We start from the raw sequence: 24,596 nt of genomic DNA, 5'->3' as shown, positions 1-24,596 counted from the left end.
GAGCAGGATCTGTTTACCCATCCGGAGCACCTGAGATGACCCCAATGTTTTATTGGGGTTCGTGTTGCTAAGTCTTTCTATGTTGTGTCATGTGTACTTTTATTTGTCTGTTTGTCTTTTTCATTTTTAGCCGTGGCGTTGTCAGTTTATTTGCGATTTATGAGCTTGACTGTCCCTATGGTATCTTTCGCCCCTCTTTTACACAAAGTGTTATAATCGTAACGATGAATTATAGATTTGTATATTGATGGTGAGACATTAATAAATTATTATTGTATTGTTATTTAAAACGAAATCCATAAATCACAATTCGTAGATAATAAGGGACATAAAAAAAAACTGTCAATTTGGTATTCGGTATATTTCAATAGAATGGCGAGAACAACTGTGTATCCGAACTGTATATCGACTATGTGAATGATTATATTTGAACACGTACGCACAATAATAAAATAGAATATAATTAAAGTGATATCTAATTGTTACAAATAAAAACTGATATAGCACTATTATATGTAATTAATTATGTCAATAAAACAAACGACCGGAGGGAGATTTCTGTCGTTTTTGTCCAGCGTACCATGATTTTGATTTGGACCGGAAATGACGCAAATCGTCTTTATGATCTTTGCTTAACATTGGAACGTAATCCATTGGAATACATAATGTCTTGTAACTTTCATAAAACTCTTTGTATCCTCCCTTTAGAATATAAAGTTCAGGGAAATACAAAGAAGGATATTTTTCAGCATTTAACTCTCTGTCATGATTACGAAGAAAGCGGCACATTTTAGGTCCTCTCTCGGAAGAAAACTCACAATGGAAAATAATAACGTCACGCTTTCCATCTGAGTGGGGTGTATTTGGAGTTTTTAATAGTTCTAAAATATCGTCTTTATTATGAATATTTTGAGCGCCTGATATGTGACCACCTTCAAACTCATACGAATATCTACTGTCAATTATACGAACACTCCCAATTGTATCGTTGTATTTTCCGTTTAAAACATCATTGATGGTGGCTGGAGTTATGTATCTTAGGTCATGACATTGTCCCTGAACGGTTTGTAAGCAACATTCTTTCTTTCCGTCTCCAGTGAGGACGGCGGCTTGAACTAAAATGTCTTCTGGTTTAGTATCTCTCTGATTGATGGAATCAACGGACAAGTCTTTGTTGGTACTGAGAATTTGTGCATCAAACGACAAAGATTTTTTTAGTAATAGTTTTTGAGACCTGATGTATTTTCTCTTACAGTAAGACACAGGGGTATCACAGTCAGTATTGTTGTCAAATTTATCGGTTCTTTTTCTCTTTGATCTAAAATCTGATTTTAACAAACTAAGTGTTGGTGAGTCGTCAAAGTCAGCAAAATCCATACCAAGTCCGGAATCTTGGGAATTTTATGACAGTTATCTACGGTTGCACACTCCATCTCAGTGTCTAAAATAAAGAAAACCTTTAAGAATATGTTTTCTGGTAAGTTTTGTTCATTTGTAGATTGCATGAAAATAATTTATTATAAACAATTGCATAATTATACAAATGTAATATTCGGATTATAAAAATAAAAAAACATATCAGCACGAAATACAGAAGAATTTCTAGACATGCCGACTTTTATCCATGGTTATAGAACATGTAGACGGTTACAAATACGGCTTCTATATGAACCTGTACATGCTTATATCTTTTATACTAATCGGGTATATGGTAATATTAACCTTACTATACGGTGTTTGAACGTAAAGTTGTGTAACATTTTATGGTATTTTGGGTTGTCTATACTCGGTAAGTTTATGATAAATGTTACCCGGAAACTAAAGATAGGCGCACAAAAGTTTTGATTTTTAAAATCAATGCAACAATTTACGTCAATAGTGTGTAAGCATCAACAGATTTAAAATTGAAAAATAAAAGTGCTGTTTTATATCATCGCAATTTCTTTCTATCAGATTGCACAAACTGTTTAAAAATTAAGGAAATGTGGTATGATTGCCAACGAGACAACAAACCACCAGAGTCCATGTCACTATCATGTAAGCTTCTATTATAGGTTATCAAACGATTTTTGACAATGATTAAAACCCCTGCCGTATAGTATCTGCTTGCTTAATTGTATATTGGAGCATGACATAAAGACATATTACTGATATAAATTGAAAATATTTTGAAAATTATTATCTTTTTTCATTAATATAATATGTATACTTACTACTTTCGAACATTTTAATTGTGACCAGACAGTCTTAGTAATAGCAGATGTCAGACAGAAAATGACCAGTGTTGTAATCGACAACTATTTTATATACAACCGGGAAATAATCATATTCTGCATCTCAATTTCATGTAAACATTTGTAATACCCTTTATTAGATATATAATTATGACTAATTATATTGTATATTCCATTGTCGTACAGGCAAACTATGTTGTAAATATTGTTAACGAACGGTAAATCGCATAATTGACGTCTGCAGGGTGTACAGTTAAAGATGTTTCACTTTAAGATGGCTTTAAAGTTAATCTTTTAAATATTAGAACCATAGGGTAAGGAGATTTGTATATACATGATATATCATAAAAGACAGTTATCTGCATTAATCTGTTTCGTTTATGATGTGTTTAATGATTGGATCTCCGAAATCTATAGACAATCACATCAGGGGACGACAATTTAGGAGGACTTTGAAAATTACTATTTTGGTCTTGGGTTGAAAAGGCTGCAAATGTATAAAATTTCAAAAGACCGAAAAAATTCTACGAAAAAAAATGCAGGAAACAGTTGTGCACAAAAGTATAAATAAATATCCGCGCGGCGAAGCTGCAGAAAAAATAAGCGTGCATACATGTAAAAACAGATGCAAATAAATAGTGTCAGCAACAAATCATCATGCTCCAATCACTATCCCCAGAATATCAAATGGTTTTATAATTTGGGTTTGATGACGTCATGTACAAGAATATCTCATTAAATTAAATTGCTGACGTCATGCACGCCTGAGAATAGCTGCAGCGGAAAAGAGTGCATAGGCTCCAAAAAATAAACATTAATGTGCACTTTCATTTTTTTGCCTGCATTTGCACGTGAAAGACATAACGAGTTGTCGTCTGGTGAATTAAGCGGCGTCCACACATTTTTTTTTTTAGAAAAATATAAGACTCTATAAAACTATTCATGTGAATTATTATTTGTCTTTAAACAATATAGTACTTACGTAGTGATCCAATTCAATAACAAAGAAATGATAAAATGTTAGAAAATTCTGCAATATTTATAATAATTAAAATGCCAAATTATAAAAGGTGAGAAAATAAAAGTAAGTACTTAACGAGTTTTAAGTATTTTACTTGGCAAGTACATATATGGTATTGTTTTGAGCAGACACAATATGCAAACATGCAATTTCGATGTTGTTATAGTCTTGTTAATTGATATTACATGCGTGTTAATTACAATTAGGGAGTAAGTTCTGCTATTTTCTTTTTAGCCATTATTCAATTTCATTTTTGTTTTTAGTTTCACATTGTTGAATAAATTGAAAAAAATAGTTGTATATCAAATCTGTATAAAAACAAAAATTTCAATTACACAAAACTCAACACATATTTTTTTTCAGACTGAGGCTCTTTTGAATAAAAATTAACATACAAATGATGAGTGCGTGTGTTGGTTGGATGCTAGAAAAAAATGGTCAAGTCGTCATGCCTATAATTCTTGACAAAAAAAACCCAGTTATTCTAAAACATTAATAAAAAAGGGGGAGAGAACTTTAATAATTGTTGATCGGGAAAATTACCAATCTATCGTCTTTTTTTTTTTAAATTGTTCGAAAAAAAATAAAAATTATGTTTAATTGATTATTTGAATGAAATTCAAAACACACGCTTTATTTCTCTCAGACTTAATCATAAATGTTACTATTTACCGGATTTTTAACAACATAAGCAACACGACGGGAGCCACATGTGGAGCAGGGTCTGTTTACCCTTCCGTAGCACCTGAGATTACCCCCAGTTTTGGTGGGGTTCATGTTGCTTAGTCTTTAGTTTTCTATGTTGTGTCTTCTGTACTATTATTTGCCTGTTTGTCTTTTTTTTTTTTAGCCATGGCGTTGTCGGTTTGTTTTCAATCTATGAGGTTGACTCTGGTATCTTTCGTCCCTCTTTTACTAATATTCTCAGTTCGCTACGATATCTAGCTAAAATTGAGAATGGAAATGGGGAATGTGTCAAAGAGACAACAACCCGACCAAATAAAAAAACAACAGTAGAGGGTCACCAACAGGTCTTCAATGTAGCGAGAAATTCTAGCTGTCTGTTATAAGACAAACACTATAATACAAATAAGAATATGTGTTATTATTTCTAATGAAACAACTCTCCACCAGAGACCAATTGACGTAGTAATTGTCAACTATAGGTTACCGTACTGTCTTCAATAATGAACAAAAAACCAAACCGTTTAGTCAGAAACAATAGATATAAGAAGATGGGGTATGAGTACCAATGAGACAACTCTCCATCCAAGTAATAATTTATAAAAGTAGACCATTATAGGTCAAAGTACGGTCTTCAACATGGAGCATTGGCTCACACCGAACAGCAAGCTATACTCAGCCTTAAACATTTCTAGTGTAAAACTATTCAAACGGGAAAACCAACGGTCTAATTTATACAAAAACGTGAAACGAGAAACACTTATGAACTACTTCAAAAAACGACAAAGACTACATTACCATTTTCTGATGAGGATAATACTTATATACCACACCATTTCAAACAATAAATATATTTGAGTGATTAAACCGTTTACACAGCTATTGAAGGGATTGAGAATTAATATTTAAGGTTTACGGACGATATCATGATTTGGTGTATGTAGAGTCTTTCTTAACTTACACGTAATATAGTGTTCTTTCGGGTTTTAGTCAAAAAGGAAAATTGATAGCCAAGTTTGACTGTTGCCCCTGTTCAACAAGCTAATGCACATGTCCTATCAAATCCCTAATTTCAGTCTAGATTTCTCTTCCAGCAATCCGATCAGTGCATCTGTTCCGGACCATATGAGTATTTGGACCATACTGCGCGTATGGTCATATTGTCCGACCGTACGCGTATGGTCGGACCATATGAATATAATACTCAGTTTGGTTATTAACGGGCCAGACCATATGAGTATTTGGACCATATAGGTATTTTTTTTAAATTACATTATAAAAGTTTCAATAATACAAATCTTTATCTAAAAAAACAATGTTGGTAACATGACAATGTAATTTTTTTTATATTTCAAATACTACGTAAAAATTAAATATTGGTGCCATATTAGTTTTCATTTCTAATTACATTCTTACATGTAGGCTTGGTGTGACATTTACTTCTACACGGTGTCATAGCTTTTTTTTGCATTTGCAAGTCTTGGCTATCCTTTTAATTTACACCTTTTGATTGCGAGTGAAAAGCTAGCCTTTTTGTAGCTGCGTACAGTGATATCGAGTTTTGGGCCATTCCGATATGTCTATGGTGTTTTTAAGAAGCTCTAGATCTTAAATATCGTAACATGACTGCAATACACCATATTCACCTTGAATAAACTATGTTACTTTCAACATGTTCAAGTGACTTCTTGTGTAACAGTTCAGTATGAAATTTTCGGATTTTTTTTTTTAAGTCGGCATATTGCCATTCACTTTTAATAACAAATCGGTAATGACCATCGGTAATAACCATCGGAATAAAATGTGTTTATTATAGTTTGGACAAGTAAGTAAATTAACTATGTGAAGCTTCTAATTTTTATTTAGCTAATATTTTTTTTATAATATAATAATAAAATTACCAATAAGATAGCGTCTTTTTAATGAACGGTCATACCATATGAAGAGTTTAGAAGTATTAAAAGTAAACTGTAACAGAGTGTTTATTACCCTGACCATACGCGTACGGTCGGACCATATGAATATATACCCATATGGTCATGACCATACGCGTATGGTCCAAATACTCATATGGTCCGGAACACATCCACTATGCAGGATTTATATATAGTTTAAGTATTATATCCTCGGCAGAGTCTGATTATAAAAGAAATAGTGGTCACTAGACGTTCAGCATAAAAAAATCACTGATGTACCATTTTGAATATAATACCAATGAAGCTTTTTTCACTTTTTGGGTTGATCAACTTGTTTGTATCTTGTTCTGCTACTCCAGGTTAAGGAGGGTTGACGCGCCCGCAAAAAATATTCGACCCCGCCACAGTCTGTGTACATTGTAATTATGACTGTTCGTCTGAGGCATATCAAATTATTGTAGTCGTTTGTTTCTGTGTATCGTATTTGTTTTTCGTTTACTGTTTTGATATAAATCATGCCGTTAGTTTTACCTTGATTAATTGTTCGATGTTTAACGTCCAGTGGCAAATATATCATTCATGTTCAGGACTTTGAATAGGGACAGACATTTTGCCTTGCAACAGGACACTTACGGACCCCGCACATAACTGCTGCATGTGTCACTAACGTACAAAGAGCGTGTCACTCTCTTCACACGAGGCATCGTCTGTAAAGTCCCCATTCTAACTGGATGTGACTGCGTACTTGTACATCTTGCACAACCAAGTTGTTGCCCAAATTTGACAAGGGTTTTACTGCAGGTCGGAGGAAGACTAATTGAAACCATATTTTCATTCCCCAGTAACCATTTTCACTTAACAATGAATTATTTAATGAAACAACCACATCATATATTTGTTATTGGCGAAACATGTGTTCTGAAGGTAAGTGTCAGCATCATTTACTTGAACTTGAAAAAAAACTCCATGAAATATGACCTAAGAATAAATACCGCTTCAAAAAGAGGAGCATGTCCAATGTGTTACCATAAAACAGTTGACCATTTTTATAATAACCCGTTTTCTGGAACGTCACAAATATGATGTCAATAAAATAATGTTCACAAAGTATATATATCAAAATGTATAACCAATGTTTCCTTTACTAAGGAAAAAAATTAATTTCCATTGTACGTCAGACGTCAGGGCCATATCGGACAAGTTATTATAAAGATGCAGATGAATGCAATTTCTTCTTCCATTGTCTGATTTTTTTTTTAGATAATTTCAGTAAAAACACACTGGTTTGGAGAACTTCCCTCCTTACACACAAAACTTGTAAAATTAAGGGTCATATTTTCTTTTTTTAAATTCATCCGCAATGACACGCAAACTCATCGTTTCCATTTAGAATAAAAATGTTTTCAAAATAATTTGATATAATTAACGATATTGAATTTTTAATTATTTTTGTAAAATAGTTTTCACAAATGTGGATAAAATAAACAAATTAAAATTACATGAATAAAAGGCAGAGAGTAGAAGAACTTACTCCCTAATTGTAATTAACACACATGTTGTAACAATTAACAAGACTAAAACAACATCCAAATTGCATATGTCTGCTCTATACAATTCCAAGTACCTCTAAGTATAATACTTGAAACTCGTTAAGTACTTGTCTTTTATTTTCTCACCTTTTATAATTTGACATTTAAAATATTATAAATATTTCAGAATTTTCTAATATTGCATCACTTGTTCTAAGTGGATTGAAATAGAAGAAATTACTAATACGCAAAAAAAAGGTTTGAAAGAAAGACGAGAATTTTATTCGAAATTATCATCTTTTCGCAAAGTAAGTTTGATTTATCATTTCTTTTGAAACAAACAATAATTCAACATGAAACGGTTCCGATTAATTAACGCATTCGACATAGGACATAAATTTCATCACTGCTACAATGATGATTATTATCTCTTTATTTTCTTTCTTCTACATATTAGTATCTTTAAACACTTACACCCATTCGAATATGACATTTTGACATCATTCTGTACAATTGCACGCACATTTTTTTCCTTCATCAAATTAAAAGATATTCTTCGAAGTGCAATAACTTGAAAAGGGATTTAAGTTTTTAATTCTTGATACAAATTTTCAAAGCTGTGGAAAAAATAGTTCAATTGTTTCGTTAAAGTTAATGATTAATCTGAAGAAGATAATTATCAATCTGAAAATTAAATGTTAAATATTTTTTTTAAATTTCTATTCATTAAAAAAAAAAGTTAAATGCTGATGCGATATGCGTATGTGCATTTTTTGGGGAAATTAAGCCGAGGAGATTTACTAGTCTAAGTGTTGCTTCGGATTTTAGCAATACCCCTTAAATTATTACATAATTAAATTAATGAAAGCGACTGTAGATTTCGGAGATCCAATCATCAAACACATTATTATAAAACAGATAATTGGAGATAACTAACTTTTATGATATATCATGTATATACAAATATGCTAACCCTATGGTTAAAATATTTAAAAGATTAACTATAAAAGGCATGTTAAGGCGGACATCTTGAAATGTACACCCTGCAGACGTTAAATTAGCGATTTACCGTTGGTTTACAATATTTTACAACATAATCTGCCTGTACGACAATGGAATATACAATATAATTAGTCATAATTATATCTCATAAAGGGTATTACAAATGTTTAAATGTAATTGAGATGAGGAAAATGATTATTTTCGATTTAGAATATAAATAGTTGTCGATTACAATTTGTATTCATTCTCTGTCTGACATCTGCCAATACTACAACTGTCTAGTCACAATTCAAAATTTAATGTTCGAAAACGGTAAGTTTATTTATGAAACAAGGATTATCAATTCAGATTTTTCAAGTGCATTTCAATACACAGTACTATATACATGTATGCTTCTGGTACTGATAATACTACATGTATCTAATATCATTTAGCAGCTGCTGCACATAAAAAATAAGATTTGGTATGATTTCCAATAAGACAACTCACCAAACGAGACCAAATGCCACAGAAATTAACAGCTGAAGATCACCGTACGGCCGTCAAAAATGATGACTTTTGCACAGTATCTTCAACCTTCTTCAACATACAACTGGAAATAAAATGCAATACGCTAACTGAAGTAAATTACTTTAAAAGGAATAAAAAAGTGTAAAAGGAAACGGCGTGCATTGTGTGGGTTGTTATACATGTACATTTTGTATATGTTTGAACTCAACACACACATTCAAAATCAAAACTAAAATGACATTCAATATCAATTTTAGTTTCAGGATCGTATGAAGAGATTCCCCTTAAAACTACTAACTGGTCTCTTTTTTTTACATTAATAGTACAGGCATCCAGAAAAAAAAACCATAAAATCTATCAGACAAAATATATTTATTGTATATTCTTTATTTCAGACACTGAGATGGATTGTTTAACCGGAGATAACCGTCAACACAAAGTTCCCAAAACTCCAGACTTTATAAAAAGTTTGTTCGACGAAGATTCCGGACTTGGTATGGACTTTAATTCATTTGATGATTCACCGACACTGAGTCTGTTTAATTCAGAACTTAGCTCAAAAAGAAAAAGAGTCGACAGATTAGACACGAATACTGACTGTGATACTCCTATATCTTACAGCAAGAAAAGATACATCAGATCTCAAAAGCAATTGCTAAAAAAATCTTTGTCGTTTGACGCTCAGATTCTAAGTACCAGTAAAGACCTGTCCGCTGACGCCATCGAGATCAACAATACTAAAACAGAAGACGTCTTAGTTCAAGCCGCCGTCCTCACTGGAGATGGAAAGGAAGTGTGTTGTTTACAAACCGTTCAGGGGCGCTGCCATGACCTAAGATACATAACTCCAGCCACCATCAATGATGTTTTAAACGGGAAATACAACGATACAATTGGGAGTGTTCGTATAATTGACAGTAGATATTCGTATGAGTTTGAAGGTGGTCACATACCAGGCGCTGAAAATATTCATAATAAGGACGATATTTTGGAACTATTAAAAAATCCAAATACACCCCGCTCAGATGGAAAGCGTGACATAATTATTTTTCATTGTGAATTTTCTTCAGAGAGAGGTCCTAAAATGTGCCGCTTTCTTCGTAATCACGACAGAGAATTAAATGCGGAAAATTATCCTTCTTTGTATTTTCCTGAACTTTATATTCTAAAGGGAGGATACAAGGAGTTTTATGAAAGTTTCAAGACATTATGTACTCCAATGAATTATGTTCCAATGTTGAGCAAAGATCACAAAGACGATTTACGCCATTTCCGGTCTAAATCTAAATCATGGTATGCTGGCCAAAAACGACTGAAATCTACCTCCGGTCGTTTGTTCTATTGACATGAAAATAATAGTGCTAAATATTTATTTAATTGTACCAATTGTATATATTAGTAACATTAAATTATATCATACTGTAAGTATCATGGTGCTTGTTCGTGTTTTTTTCAGTCCATAGAACATTAAAAAAATGAATAAAAGTATCTCGCACGTCTTTCAAACTACAAGTATTTGAAGAACTCTAAATTTATTTTCAAAGGCTCTAGTATCTGGCTAAAGGTAACACATGGTATCTTCTACAAATCTAGTTTGCACTGAAAATACATATATTGCATATCAAAGGACGAGAACAATGACATTGCAGGACACCATGTAACCCTTATCAACATCTCAAATTAAAAGAGACACACCGCCAGACATATCATAATGAAAAAGAAAACAAAATGTGAACAAAACTTGAAAAAAAAATCATGCATACATGTACTAACTAAAGTAACCAAATGTAAAAGAAAGACATCATGAACTGTACAGGGTGTACGGGTATTTTGTAGGCTCAACTGTAGTTTAGTTGTAATACTTCCTTCTTGTTTAATATTCATGTAGGTCCGAGTACACAGTTATTTCGTAGTGCATTTCTTTAAGAAAATAAATGAAAATTTTAAAAAATCCCACCTGCGCTTTCTCAATAATATTTTTACAGTGTGTTGTACTACTTTTGGGACAAATTATATCAAAATTAGAGAAATTTTATCAGCTCTAACTCAAAATATGGACAATTTTATTTTAAGGGGGTCTTGCAATCTTTTGACAGCTTCCGAAGTGCTATTTTTTTTTACCTTTTTCAGCTGGACCTAATCACTACTTTACATTAATATTTATGACCTAAAACATTTTACAGTGTCAAATCACCCTCCTTCTTGCTATATGAGGCATAAAACATGGAGAAATAAATTTAGAAGGGGTATAAAAAAAAATGGTCAAGTAACATACTGTCCACACTAAGGACTTTATTCGTGGACAACGAAAATGTCAAAGAAAATCAAAGGACGATAACTGTGTACTCGGACCATATTGAAATATATTTGATGTTATGTTTCGAAATGTTTACGTCGGTTAATTTTCAAAGCATATGATACCACCTATTGTGATTCATTATTCGAAAGCAAAAAGTTATCATGTTATTTTACATTGCGTTTAAAAACGCCTTTTAACTATTTTTTCAGTTGAAAATCGAAATCACTAGTAACATTAAAGTAATCCAATCAAAATGTTTACAGTGAGCATCATACTCTATAGACCATTCAGGAATATTGGTGTAAGAGATATTTCATTTGGTGTGACCACGCTTCAATCTTTTCATCATTCCTAATTTATCATTGTGTTACTCGGTACAAAATTTCAATTGTCATCGACACATGACGCCTATTGGTTACTGTACTTAATCATTGACGCATGTTACTATTCTAAACCATGACGCATGTCGGTTACTTTACTAAATCATTAACGTATATGGTTACATAACAAAATCATTAACACATGCTGGTTATTGTATCTGTACTAAATCATTGACACATGTGGTTACTGTACTTTATAATTGACGCATGTGGTTACTGTACTAAATCATTGACGCATGTGGTTACTGTACTTAATCATTGACGCATGTGGTTACTGTACTTAATCATTGAAGCATGTGGTTACTGTACTTAATCATTGACGCATGTGGTTACTGTACTAAATTATTGACGCATGTGGTAACTATATTTAATCATTGAAGCATGTGTTTACTGTACTTAATCATTGACGCATGTGGTTACTGTACTTAATCATTGACGTATGTGGTTACATTACAAAATCGTTAAATCTTGCTTGTTATTTTATCTATTACTAAATCATTGACGCATGTGGTTACTGTACTTAATAATTGACGCATGTGGTTACTGTACTTAATCATTGACGCAAGTGGTTACTGTACTAAATCATTGACGCATGTGGTTAATGTACTTAATCATTAAAGCATGTGGTATTGTACTTAATCATTGACGCATGTGGTTACTGTACTTAATCATTGACGCATGTGGTATTGTACTTAATCATTGACGCATGTGGTTACTGTACTAAATCATTGACACATGTATCTGTACTTAACCATTGACGCATGTCGGTTACTGTACTAGATCTATCTATTTATAGCTATCGTTCTTCATATTTCCGCACTCAGTCACAACTTTGACTATTACATGCCGTTGATCATTAACGCATGTTGTTTACTTTTATTAATCATTAACGGTTGCTGTGCACTTTAAAATTATGGATACATATCTACAATTATATCTTCTGTTCAATACATCTGAATTTTTTTTTTTTTAAGTACGTGTTTTAGTTTTCCCCATGTAAGAAAGTGTTCAAAGCAAAGCCTAATTCATATAAAGTCAACATTAACTCTAAGTTCAACGTATCATTTTTTTTAGAAAAAAATAATAACTTGCAACGTTCTTGTTATATAAAACTATACATAAGCTGCTTAATTGGAACACGAATTAAGAGAACATTTACGATCGCAACTCTTGTTCTATAATGTAATAATTATCATTCGAGAAGCTGGAGTAGAAAATGTTCATATGGAAAAAAAAAAGCACAATAAAGTAAAGCAATAAATGGATTTATCATATTACCCCCCTTTTTTAAAGCGGGCAATGCATATAGCGGTATTGGTCTTCAGCCACTCATTTGCCTGTTCATTTGTACATTCGTTCATCCATCCCTATTCTATTTCCCTCGCTCTAACCGAACATCGAGATTGGTTTTGTTAAAATTTCTCAGAATGTTTACCATTCATTAAAATTGTGCACCGTATATATTGCTTTTATCCGAATAAGTCAAGACCATTGTGATTATCAGAAGCAAAACTTTACTCTTGCATTAGCAGAACACAAAAATATGACAACACTTATTTTCTGTTCTGTTTAATTTTTAAATTATATAAACCAATAACATTTGCCTCCAAATTTTTGAAGGTGTGTATCATAACAAAAAAATATGAGGGACCCGAATGGACCTAAAACAGAACGTAGACTGGAGCGTTATCAGATCCTTGTAGAGCGAAACGTAGACACAAGCCCTTTATTTTAATCAGAATGCGTTATAAATTATAAGTTTAATATCACAGATATAAGTATTTCCGGTCAATTAATATTAATAAGTATTTGATAAAGACACCTAGCAGCATTGAAATGTATACAATACTAATTTACTAGTATGTTAACTTATCAAAATGTATATATGAGGAGTTTTTGGACTCTCCTAACACCACGGTTTCAGTACATCATGTAAATGATATTTCTTGCACAGATTGGTGAAAGTCAACTGCTTTGAAGTTATCATATATTAATATATAGATATGCAAATGCACAAACTAGACTGGAGTTGTATAGAATACAATGGTGCAATAGTGAGATAGGACTATATGTAATTTGGGAATGTATCATGTTATTAAGTTGTTTTTTGAAATCTGCAGTTCCAGGAACCAAACCAAAATATTTCATATTTTATATTGTTTACCTCGATGTGAGTATATTTTATTTATGGGAAATGTAGAACATTACTTAGCTTGTTTTTACAATTTCAGGGACCTGTATGCTGTAATAAAGGTATATGGCAGCACACAGTTAGTGTCGTCTACCTTCATATGTGGTTTCAATAATAGTGAAATAAAAGTTGTAAATTATGAAACGCATCTTCAAACTATTCAATGACTCAAATTAACGGGACGAGCAGAATGGTTCTACTGAACATTCCAATATTTGGAAAATTATTACGTTCCCAAGTATGGAAAATAATAAACAAGTTCCACTAGAATTACATAACTTAAAAATATGTGCAATCTTCCGTCGAATTTTGTTTGAAAACTGTAGAACTGTAAAAGGAATTGATTATCTAATAATTACATTAGATGTATGTTTCATTATAATACGTCATTCTGATTGGCCAACTGCACATCTCGTGCTATTCCTGAAACAATTGTATTAGACAATAACATTTATCATTCATGATGACACGAGGTCCCACATAAAGTGCACAGGTAAATTAAATGAAAACTTGATAAAAATCGTGTTTTCATAATTCTAGCTAAAAAAATGTAATTATAAGTATTGAATGCTTCTTTTTGTAACTTTATAGGGTTGTAAAAGCGTTGACCGTGCGCACATTTTTAGTATGAAGCGCTTCCGCGCTTCATACAAAATGTACTTCGGTCAACGCTTTTACACCCCAATAAATTTACAAAAAGCAGCATTCAAATCTTACATAAACTTATACTCTATATCATAAAGTTCCAAAGTCTGGAAAAATGAGCAAAAAATACATAAAAGAAGGCCTAGGTGCACAACTTTAAAACATGTGCATGTTTCATGTAGAATTTTATCTTAGATGCATGATTTGTTTTAATAATTGCTGTTGGCTTTGAACTACAAAAAATGTAGCTGTCAGTAACTGTACTAAATGTCTTTTTGTTGTTTGAATGTACGCGGTCACCTCCACTGTGAGTATTGTTAAATGTATTTCTATCTGTATCTATCTGATAAGTTAAGCGTTTTTCAACTGATTTTTATAGTTTGTTCTCTTGTTGTACACCATTGTCCCAGAATAAGGGAGGGTTGGACGCCCGCTTAGTGAGTAAAAACATGTTCAACCCCGCCACATTCTATGTGTGCCAGTCCAAAGTCAGGAGTCTGTGATTGAGTGGTTGTTGTTTGTTGTTGTTGATCATATGTTTTTTTTTGTTTTAATGTTTTAATGTTTTAATGTGTTGTTCATCTAGTGAATTGTTCTGAGGCACCCCTGTCATAGAATTAGGAGGGTTGGATGCCCTCTAGCATGTTTAGCCCAGACCAATCTGTATGTGCCTGTCCGAAGTCAGGATCATGATTTTTTTGGTGATTCAGTGGTTTTTGTTTGTTGCTGTGTTCCATATTTGATTTTTTCGTTCATTATTTTGTACATAAATTAGGCATTTAGTTTTCTCGTTTGAATTATTTTACTTTTGTTATATCGGTGCCTTTTTAAAGCTGACTATGTGGTATGTGATTTGATCATTGTCGAAGGCCGTATGGTGGCCTATAGTTGTTAATGTACATGTTTCTTGTGAAGAGATCGGATTACTTGGCAATCATACCACACCTTTTTTTTCTACTTCAAGGGTTTGTGCAGAAAGCATTAGGAGCTGATAACATAAAATTATATACTCATAGTTACTACCTTATTTATATTTTTTTTCTGAATAAGTTCCTTTGTCTGTGAAATTGAGAAAAAAAAAACTAACACGAATAATTCTAAAATAGCAGGTGCACGACTTCCAAAGCAATCTATGAAAAATTTCGGGGATCTGGGTTGAAAACTGAAGGAAAAATTGATTACACAAATTGTGTACCTGTTTTCCTCCGGACGCCCGTCGGACATCACACATGCACGGAGAAAATTGGCTTGACCTCTTTTATCTAAAATTAAAAGCGGAAGTTCTTTAAAATATCAGAAAAGAAAGAAAGAAAACGCAACCAAGGTCAAAAAACAAAACAATCGAAAGTATCGGATTTTGATATACATGTATTACAATGTATATTCCGTAACACAATATGGTCACATGTGGACCAATGAATGTTAAATATTAAGTAACCAGGAAAAGGTAACTTTATTCCTATTTCATAGTAAATTACTCAGAAAGCAGTATTGTTTTGGTATTGTTTTAGGTCATATTATGCTTATAAGGTATGTTATACAACTTTTACTTAGTACTAAGTCTTATTCATTTTTTATAATTTTCTATTTAATTTAATTTTATTGAATAAGAATAATAAACAAAAATTAGAACATACATTTGTACTTTCTTGTTCGATTCCTTAAAATGTGTAACTCATCTAAAACAAATTGCTCTTAATTGATTCTGAAGTATTATTGGTATCTTAATTGTTCTTAATCCAAAAATGAAAATAACGTTGCGTCATTGGTTTAATTTCATTGTTACCGGCGTTTTTACCACATGCACGTTAAGAATAAAGGCCAATCAATTAAAATTTATGACAGGCGATAAAACATGTTTTATTATGTTCCACTTGTATTTTAGTCCATCTGATGAGTTCAGCCTTTTTCAACTGATTTTTATAGTTCGTTCTTATGTTGTACTGTTATACCACTGTCCCAGGTTAGGGGGAGGGTTGGGATCCCGCTAACATGTTGAACCCCACCACATTATTTATGTATGTGCCTGTCCCAAGTCAGGAGCCTGTAATTCAGTGGTTGTCGTTTATTTATGTGTTACTTATTTGTTTTTCGTTCATTTTTTTTACATAAATAAGGCCGTTAGTTTTCTCGTTTGAATTGTTTTACATTGTCTTATCGGGGCCTTTTATAGCTGACTATGCGGTATGGGCTTTGCTCATTGTTGAAGGCCGTACGGTGACCTATACATTGTAGTTGTTAATGTCTGTGTCATTTTGGTTTTTTGTGCATAGTTGTCTCATTGGCAATCATACCACATCTTCTTTTTTTATATTTATTTTAAAACATATTCATTTTATTTTAATTATTTATCTATATAAATATGTTTTGTTTCATGACACGGGTTATGTTCTTCTCATATATGTTATGATGGTATGATACTAAACCCCTAACGGGAAGGATTGTGCCTGTTGTTCATATGATGAAATCATAATCTTTCAGTCAGTTAACTGCTAGTAGTCTGTTGTTATTTATGTATTATTGTCATTTTGTTTATTTTCTTTGGTTACATCTTCTGACATCAGACTCGGATTTCTCTTGAACTGAATTTTAATGTGCGTATTGTTATGCGTTTACTTTACTACATTGGCTAGAGGTATAGGGGGAGGGTTGAGATCTCACAAACATGTTTAACCCCGCCGCATTTTTGCGCCTGTCCCAAGTCAGGAGCCTCTGGCCTTTGTTAGTCTTGTATTATTTTAATTTTAGTTTCTTGTGTACAATTTGGAAATTAGTATGGCGTTCATTATCACTGGACTAGTATATATTTGTTTAGGGGCCAGCTGAAGGACGCCTCCGGGTGCTGGAATTTCTCGCTACATTGGAGACCTGTTGGTGACCCTCTGCTGTTGTTTTTTATTTGGGCGGGTTGTTGTCTCTTTGACACATTCCCCATTTCCATTCTCAATTTTATATCTTTTAGAAGTATAAAAATTCGAATCTCTTTCTATTTAAAAAAATCAGGTTTTGGCATAAATGCTTGTTGTTTGCTGCTATATATCATATTTGTTTTCGTTTGTTGTTTTATATACATCACGCTATTATAACTCCCTATTTGGAATTATTTTCATTTGGTTTTCGATGCCTTTTATAGTATGCTTTGCGGTAGGAGAAGTTGTCATTGTTGAAAGCACCTTAAAGGTGATCTTCTTCCGATTGGCAGTAAAACACTTGCAAAAGTGGGGCGTCCATTTGGCTGTGCGTGATGTATCTTTGTACAGGTTTACAGCCAAGTCCGGTCAGAATGGGGACGTTATAAATCTAATGCATCGTGCATGTTGAGAGAGTGTCACGTTCTCTACACGGTCAGATCCCTTGTAATAACTCCTTGAGGGGTCTGTAAGTGGCCAGTTGCAAGGCAAAATTTCTGTCCCTGTTCAATATACCCTCATTTTCCAGTGGCTGTTAAAATTTCCCCGAACTTTATCCTGGACGTCCTCTATTGAAAGACCTAACTATTGTATGTATAATTGTAACTTGTTCTCGTTAGGACAATACATGCAATATTTGCCACTGGACGTTAAGCAACCAACACACAACTATTGTTGAAAACCTTATGTGATGACATAAAAAATGTATAGCCGCTTAATGGTTAAACTTCTACGCCACTTCATCTCTGATGGAGAGTTTTCGCATTGGCAACATACCACATTCTCTACTTGAAAATAAAATACCATTGCCAGAATATGTTTACGGAACGTTAAATATTATCTCTGCTATTGGAAAATGATCTAATTGATTCTCGAATGCATGAAATATTTGCCACTGCAAAAAAGCGATTACTTTAATCAAGTACTGTAATTAAAGCTAGTCCGTATCCAAACAGCAAAGAACCGCGGAACATAATATCCAATACAATTTTCAACTATTTCAAGAAGCTTTTCAATTTTAAACATTTTTCTTTTACTTGTTTCACCTACTACCAGTCTTAGAAGAGATGAATTTACTGTTATGTGACAATCTTCGGTTATCTTTTAAGATGAACAATATTTGTATATGAAGCACTCTTCTGAATATTTTGATATCAGTAGCAGAAATTCAAAATTTTCTTAAAAAATAGTAAGACAGTTTTAGAAAAGATATAATTCTATTTCATTACAATATCACTCAGACCTCAAACAAATAAGTTATGTGTGTAAAAATGTTGGTTTATGATAGTGCATATATTTTTACAGGATGTTCTTGTCTGTAATTTTGGTGCTGTGTTGTATTTCTATGATCGAGTCGAAAACATGTGACAGATCCAAAGAGAAAGCGATGATATCTGAAATGCGATCATTACTGGAATCCTTAGAAAACAAGATGAACGGTAAATTTACATTTATGATATAAATATTTTGAAACTCGACAACATTGAACATGTTTAACAAAAACAAGCAGAGTTTCGATTTGCACAAAGTTGAAGAATCATAATTTATTATACTTACTGTAAATAACACTAGTGTTAAGATAGCCATCGATAACAGCCGGCATATATTCATTATAGGCCAGTCTTCAACAATATTCATGAGCCGTCAATAATATTCATGAGATGAATTGAGTTCGATGAAGTGTTGTAAAAACTATGAACAATTATTATGATTAAATAACGAAATTCAATGTTGTTTTATTTCTAATTTATTTTTATTAATTTATTTTTTTGGGGGGAGAGGGGATTTTTTTAGGAAGTGTTCAACTAAAAAGTTGTTTTTAGTGTTTTTAACGTTCGTATGCATCACTTAAATGCTTATTGTTTTTATCAAATACTATAACATGTCGTCTACAATAAGAATATATGCCAATGTACTTGACAATGATTTTTTTTTTGTACTTGCGCCAAAATTTTGTATACAATCATACGCAATATAAGGTAATCGTGCGGTTTTGGTGAGAGAAAAACAAACTATATAGTCTGTTGTTCAAGGCCTCGACATAAAAAATGTAAAACAATTTAAACGGGTAACCTAACAGCTGAATTTGCAACAAATCAATTTGCGTAGAACACAAAAATGACATATATCAACCAACAAAAACCATTGAACTATATGCTCTAGACATGGAACAGTCACAATAATCACGTGCCCGGGTTAAGCATATTTGTAAAAACTCAACCCCTCTTGAAACTGGCACAGTGGTGTTCTTCTTGTATTAACCTATGAATGCATGTGAAGATATTTATTCAACAGACAATCCATGCAAGTGCACTTCTAACTCAGAAGAATGTCCAGCCGGTTGGAAGAAATACAAGAACCACTGCTACTTTTTTTCACCTGACGCAAAAACATGGCATGATGCTGCTGTATGTAACTTCTTACTTTGAATAAAATTTAAAAGCAGGAAATAATCGAATGTTACAGCTTATTCCCTATATTGAAGAACAAGTTTTGATTACCTTGATTACATTGTTTGTATATTGTATAATTGTAATAGGGAGAACGTCCGATCAAATTTGAATATAATGTATACAGACTTTACCATGTTATTTATTCCTATATTTTATTGTTTGAGGATGTCAATCTTAACTACATTGATTGAGTAAACATTGAGTACTCATGTAACGACGGTCAATTTATTTCGACGGTCAATTTATTTCAATTCTTATTTCTCACCATTTTACTGAATAGTTACTGTTCATGAATTTTGTTCAGATATATAAGGTTGATGCTGTACCAAAAAGACCATAATGTTTTGAAGTAATAATAATGTTCATGCTGTGCTATTGTCTAGGGTAAACCATTATATTTCTGTCATTCCAGAAACAATGTAAAACAATGAGAGGTTACCTCGTGAAGATTACAGATTCAGCAGAAAACTCGTGGGTTGTTGACATGATCACTAGTAAGTATATGTTAAAACTTATGATAAGAATGAACACATTTTTATTACAAAAACAAAGAAAAGAAAAAAAGTCAATAATTTTAAATAAAAACCAAAATTCATGAAAAGAATGATAATATCTTGGTATATAATGAAGGTAAATAACAAAAAAATAGCGATTTGAAAGGGGAAAATAGCAAAGGTAGTATAGGTTGCTTATCAAAATGCAATTCAAAAGCAATAGTCTAATATGTTTAAGATAAATTACGTGTGCTTTTGATGGTCATTTTGATTTGTTTGACAGTTTTCAATTTCAATTTATTTTTACTACTCTTCCTCACAATCTTTTCAAACGTTTTCCTATTCAACTGAATGGACGGTTGATAAATCTGATTCCAAATGTCTTTTCTGTAACGCATATAATATATACTAGATATACTCACAGAAGGTGTGATACAAAGGTCTAAGCCAAACATTTGGTTACATCTTCTGACATCAGACTTGGACTTCTCTTGAACTGAATTTTAATGTACGTATTGTTATGCGTTTACTTTTCTACATTGGCTAGAGGTATAGGGGGAGGGTTGAGATCTCACAAACATGTTTAACCCCGCCGCCTTTTTGCGCCTGTCCCAAGTCAGGAGCCTCTGGCCTTTGTTAGTCTTGTATTATTTTAATTTTAGTTTCTTGTGTACAATTTGGAAATTAGTATGGCGTTCATTATCACTGAACTAGTATATATTTGTTTAGGGGCCAGCTGAAGGACGCCTCCGGGTGCGGGAATTTCTCGCTACATTGAAGACCTGTTGGTGACCTTCTGCTGTTGTTTTTTTCTATGGTCGGGTTGTTGTCTCTTTGGCACATTCCCCATTTCCATTCTCAGTTTTATGTTCTCCTTGAAAACATTTATTCTACGTTTTGGCAATATAGTTTATCGACCGATTGTAGATATTGCTATGGGCAACAATTGTGTCCATTCAATAACAGGCTTATTCCTGTACTGATATGAATCATAGTGAATGGTCAAACTCAATATATTCAATGTCAGGAGCCTATATTTCATTGGTTGTCTCTCGTGTTTGTTTCAAATTTTTTTATGTCGGTGCATTTATTGCCGGCTTTACGATTTTTTATTTTCACTCTTAAAGGTTATACGGTTGCCTTTAATTGCATTGTTTATATTCACACTTTATATGACATTTTGGTTGATAGTTGTGCAATCATGCCACATCTCCTTTTTTTAATATTACAGAAAAATGCCGAAGGATACTAAAAGGTCTCCTAGAAAATGTTGCACCTGGAGTTTGGCTTCAGTTGGCCAATAAAAAATTATATACATGTTCACTAGTTTGGCGAAATAGAAAACACATTTAACTTAAAAACACATAAATGAACCTCAATAAACCCAAACCCACAGTACAAATCATGTGATTGTTATGTAATTATGAAAAAGTTTAGAAAATTGTAACACATATCGTATTCATATATATTACAGTATCGTGTTATTGATGTATTTCAGTATGTATACAATGCTAGTTCCTTATGATTTGCATTATTACACAGAATTAAACATGATTGTATGTTTATAAACTTGCAACTTTTACTATAATAATTTGTGATTATTTATATTCCGGGAAACAGAATCGGTTAAGCACCATTATGGTTCTTGGATGGGTATGGCAGACTTTAAGAAGGAAGGAGACTGGAGATGGGTTCATGACTCTTCTAAGATTCGTTATTCTCAGTGGTATCCTGGTCAGCCAGACAATATGGGAGGTGAAGACTGTGGCCATTTTTGGTCAGCCGTCCACTATAGATGGAATGATGCACCATGCAACTTAGATAGAATGGGCTACATCTGTGAGTGTTCACATGTAAGTTTATCATAATATAACAAAGTCTTATTTCTATATTTCTTTATTGTCTATCGCATGACCAGAACTGTTTGGTTCACTAGCATATCACTTTAGCCCAATACATATTTAAATCAGCGTTATAATCATTTTTTTTTTATTAAATATTCTACATTTCAATTATTATTTTTCTAGACAATAAATCGGTGAAATATTTTAACCAAACTTTCTATTATTCTAACAACACTCTCACCTTAAGTTTGGTTGGAGTTATGGTAAACAAAAAATAAAACTAGCCAGGCGCCTATACTTTTAATCTTGAGTATGACATCATCAAATGCGAGTTATCATTAACACTTTTCTTGTGATGACTGAGAGGTGCTACAAGTATAGCAGTAAAACAAATGATAACATATGACCTCACCATCGGATGACGGCAGGTTTCGAGTTGCCCAGTCCTTTGTTTTCTGTGTAGAGTTGTGAAAAACTGTTTTTTGTCCTTTTGTCGTTTTTTGTAGACTTGGTTTTATCGGTGTTTTTTTCTAATTGTGGTCTGCCTCTTTTTATGGTGTCAATTTTCATGGTACTGATAACATAGTTATGCAGTCATTAATTTCTTTAATTTTCTTGGTGTTTTATAACATTTTGCTGCCATTTTTCAGGGTCTTCATTCAAAATTTTAGGAAATTATGAAGTCAATTTCCCTGATGTTTGACATATAATGTTTTTTGATGCAGTAATTTTGTGACGTTTGGAAGAAGGTGTATAATTTAAAAAGTGAATTTTCTGAATTCGTACACACTTTGACAAATACTGATTGTTCTGTTTGATAATTATCACTATTAGCGGAAGTGATTTTAATCATTTCGAAAATAAAATTATTCACATAGTATTTATATTGACTTGTTAGATATGCGGAAATAATCTAAACACGTGATCATTAAGTCAAGTATTTAAAAGAAATACTACTAACAATGCAACTGCACTTTATTGAGAAAAAAATGTATAAAGACATACAAAATTATCATTATTATTCTTCTTTTTCTATAGGGATCGAACTGTCGTCCGATCAATGGATGAGAGCAACTAGAAGTCAGTGGAAAATATATTATACTATTATTTCATTAAAAAAAATCCATGTAGACGGACTTTTTTAAATTTATTTTCATCTGCATACACTACACAGGTTTTTTACAAAAACATAATGTAAATATTTTAACAAAATAAGTGCCATTTTTAACAGCATGATGACGCTATAAAATAAAAATCCCCTTGAAAAAGGTCAGTGGAAAGTTTCTATAAGATTACAAAAATATGCGAATACCGTATTAAATGTCGAACAATTATAACACATAATTAAATAGTGAAATCTTTATCTAAACACACATGATCACAATATCGTCCCTTGGTAACGACATCGACCATACTGTTACGTAATTTCCATGTTTAACGACGTTTACAAATTATAAAATAATACATAAAAGAAAATAAACATTGTTCCTTAATGTCAATTCTCTTTCTACGTTTTTATGATTAAAATATAGAACTCAAAATCTAAGTTCAATATGCCAAAGTTTTTCTATCAAATCTTTGCAATATCAGTATCGAATTTAAGAGGAAAACAACGAAACAACAGAAACACTGAAGTGCAACAAAAAAAAACGACAATGCAACACACACAGAAATGAACTTTAAGATAATAGCTGCCATTTTCTTGACTTTGTACAGGACATTTTAAGAAAAAATGGCTAGCCAAATATAACACTAAATTGACGACGTTACATGACAGGACTACAGTACCAATAAATGCAAGAACATTCAGGACAGAGACATACACAAATAAACATTACAATAGGACATTTCTACATGCTAAAAGTTATCAAAGGTACACGTATTTAAAACAACATACATGCGTTTTGTCTACATAAGACTCGCCAGTGAGACTCAGATCAAAATAGAAAAAGAAAGCCAAACAAGAACAAAGTTGAAGAACATTGATGACCCAAAATTCTCAAAAGTTGTGCAAAATACGGCTTAGGTTATCTATGCCTGGGATAAGAAAATCCTTATCATTTAGAATAATGCTTCTTTTGCAAACTGTAAATTTATAAAAATGACCCTATTTCATATCAACACCGAAAAAAAAACCGAACACTACGTAAAACAAAATAGGACAGTACATAAAACAGTACAAAAGAGCCATGCATTGTCACCGACTGGATACGCTACTAAAGTGACGTCAAAGGTAAATTTTAACAAAATGATAAAGTTCAAAATCATGTTTGTTATAACTGTATTTTTGATTACTTACATTTGTGATTCATTTAAAGTTAGCAGTTTTACTTGTAAAGGGGCACTACATTGTAGCTGTCAAATCCATGTTCACCGACTTGACTGAAATTCTCACTTTAGATTGATAACAATGTAAAACACTTATCCAAATAATAAAAGCTCTAAAATAAACCATTTAAAGGGCATGGGTTCGATAATATGTAAC

The 24,596-nt window shown here is 32.4% G+C and overlaps 3 protein-coding genes across 3 annotated transcripts; 2 read left to right on the top strand and 1 right to left on the bottom strand.

The window, feature by feature from the left end:
- Positions 1 to 528: 528 nt before the first annotated feature.
- Positions 529 to 1,377, bottom strand: LOC139525100 (M-phase inducer phosphatase 3-like). Its single transcript, XM_071320283.1, has one exon. It carries the CDS (start codon positions 1,375 to 1,377, stop codon positions 529 to 531), a length of 849 nt encoding a protein of 282 aa, XP_071176384.1.
- Positions 1,378 to 6,766: 5,389 nt separating this feature from the next.
- Positions 6,767 to 10,241, top strand: LOC139525099 (M-phase inducer phosphatase 1-B-like). The gene is made up of 2 exons (XM_071320282.1): positions 6,767 to 6,779; positions 9,292 to 10,241. Exons 1-2 carry the CDS (start codon positions 6,767 to 6,769, stop codon positions 10,239 to 10,241), a joined length of 963 nt encoding a protein of 320 aa, XP_071176383.1.
- Positions 10,242 to 15,886: 5,645 nt separating this feature from the next.
- Positions 15,887 to 23,247, top strand: LOC139523731 (perlucin-like protein). Its single transcript, XM_071317980.1, has 6 exons — positions 15,887 to 15,941; positions 18,626 to 18,759; positions 19,616 to 19,728; positions 20,186 to 20,267; positions 21,888 to 22,120; positions 23,150 to 23,247. The coding sequence occupies exons 1-6, from the start codon at positions 15,931 to 15,933 to the stop codon at positions 23,177 to 23,179; spliced, it is 603 nt and encodes a 200-aa protein (XP_071174081.1). The 5' UTR covers positions 15,887 to 15,930; the 3' UTR covers positions 23,180 to 23,247.
- Positions 23,248 to 24,596: the final 1,349 nt, after the last annotated feature.

The sequence above is a fragment of the Mytilus edulis genome, chromosome 5 (genome assembly GCF_963676685.1).
Source record: "Mytilus edulis chromosome 5, xbMytEdul2.2, whole genome shotgun sequence".
NCBI classification, from domain to species: Eukaryota; Metazoa; Mollusca; class Bivalvia; order Mytilida; family Mytilidae; genus Mytilus; species Mytilus edulis.
The sequence above is the reverse complement of the archived record's forward strand: the minus strand, read 5'-3'. Positions and strand labels throughout refer to the sequence as shown.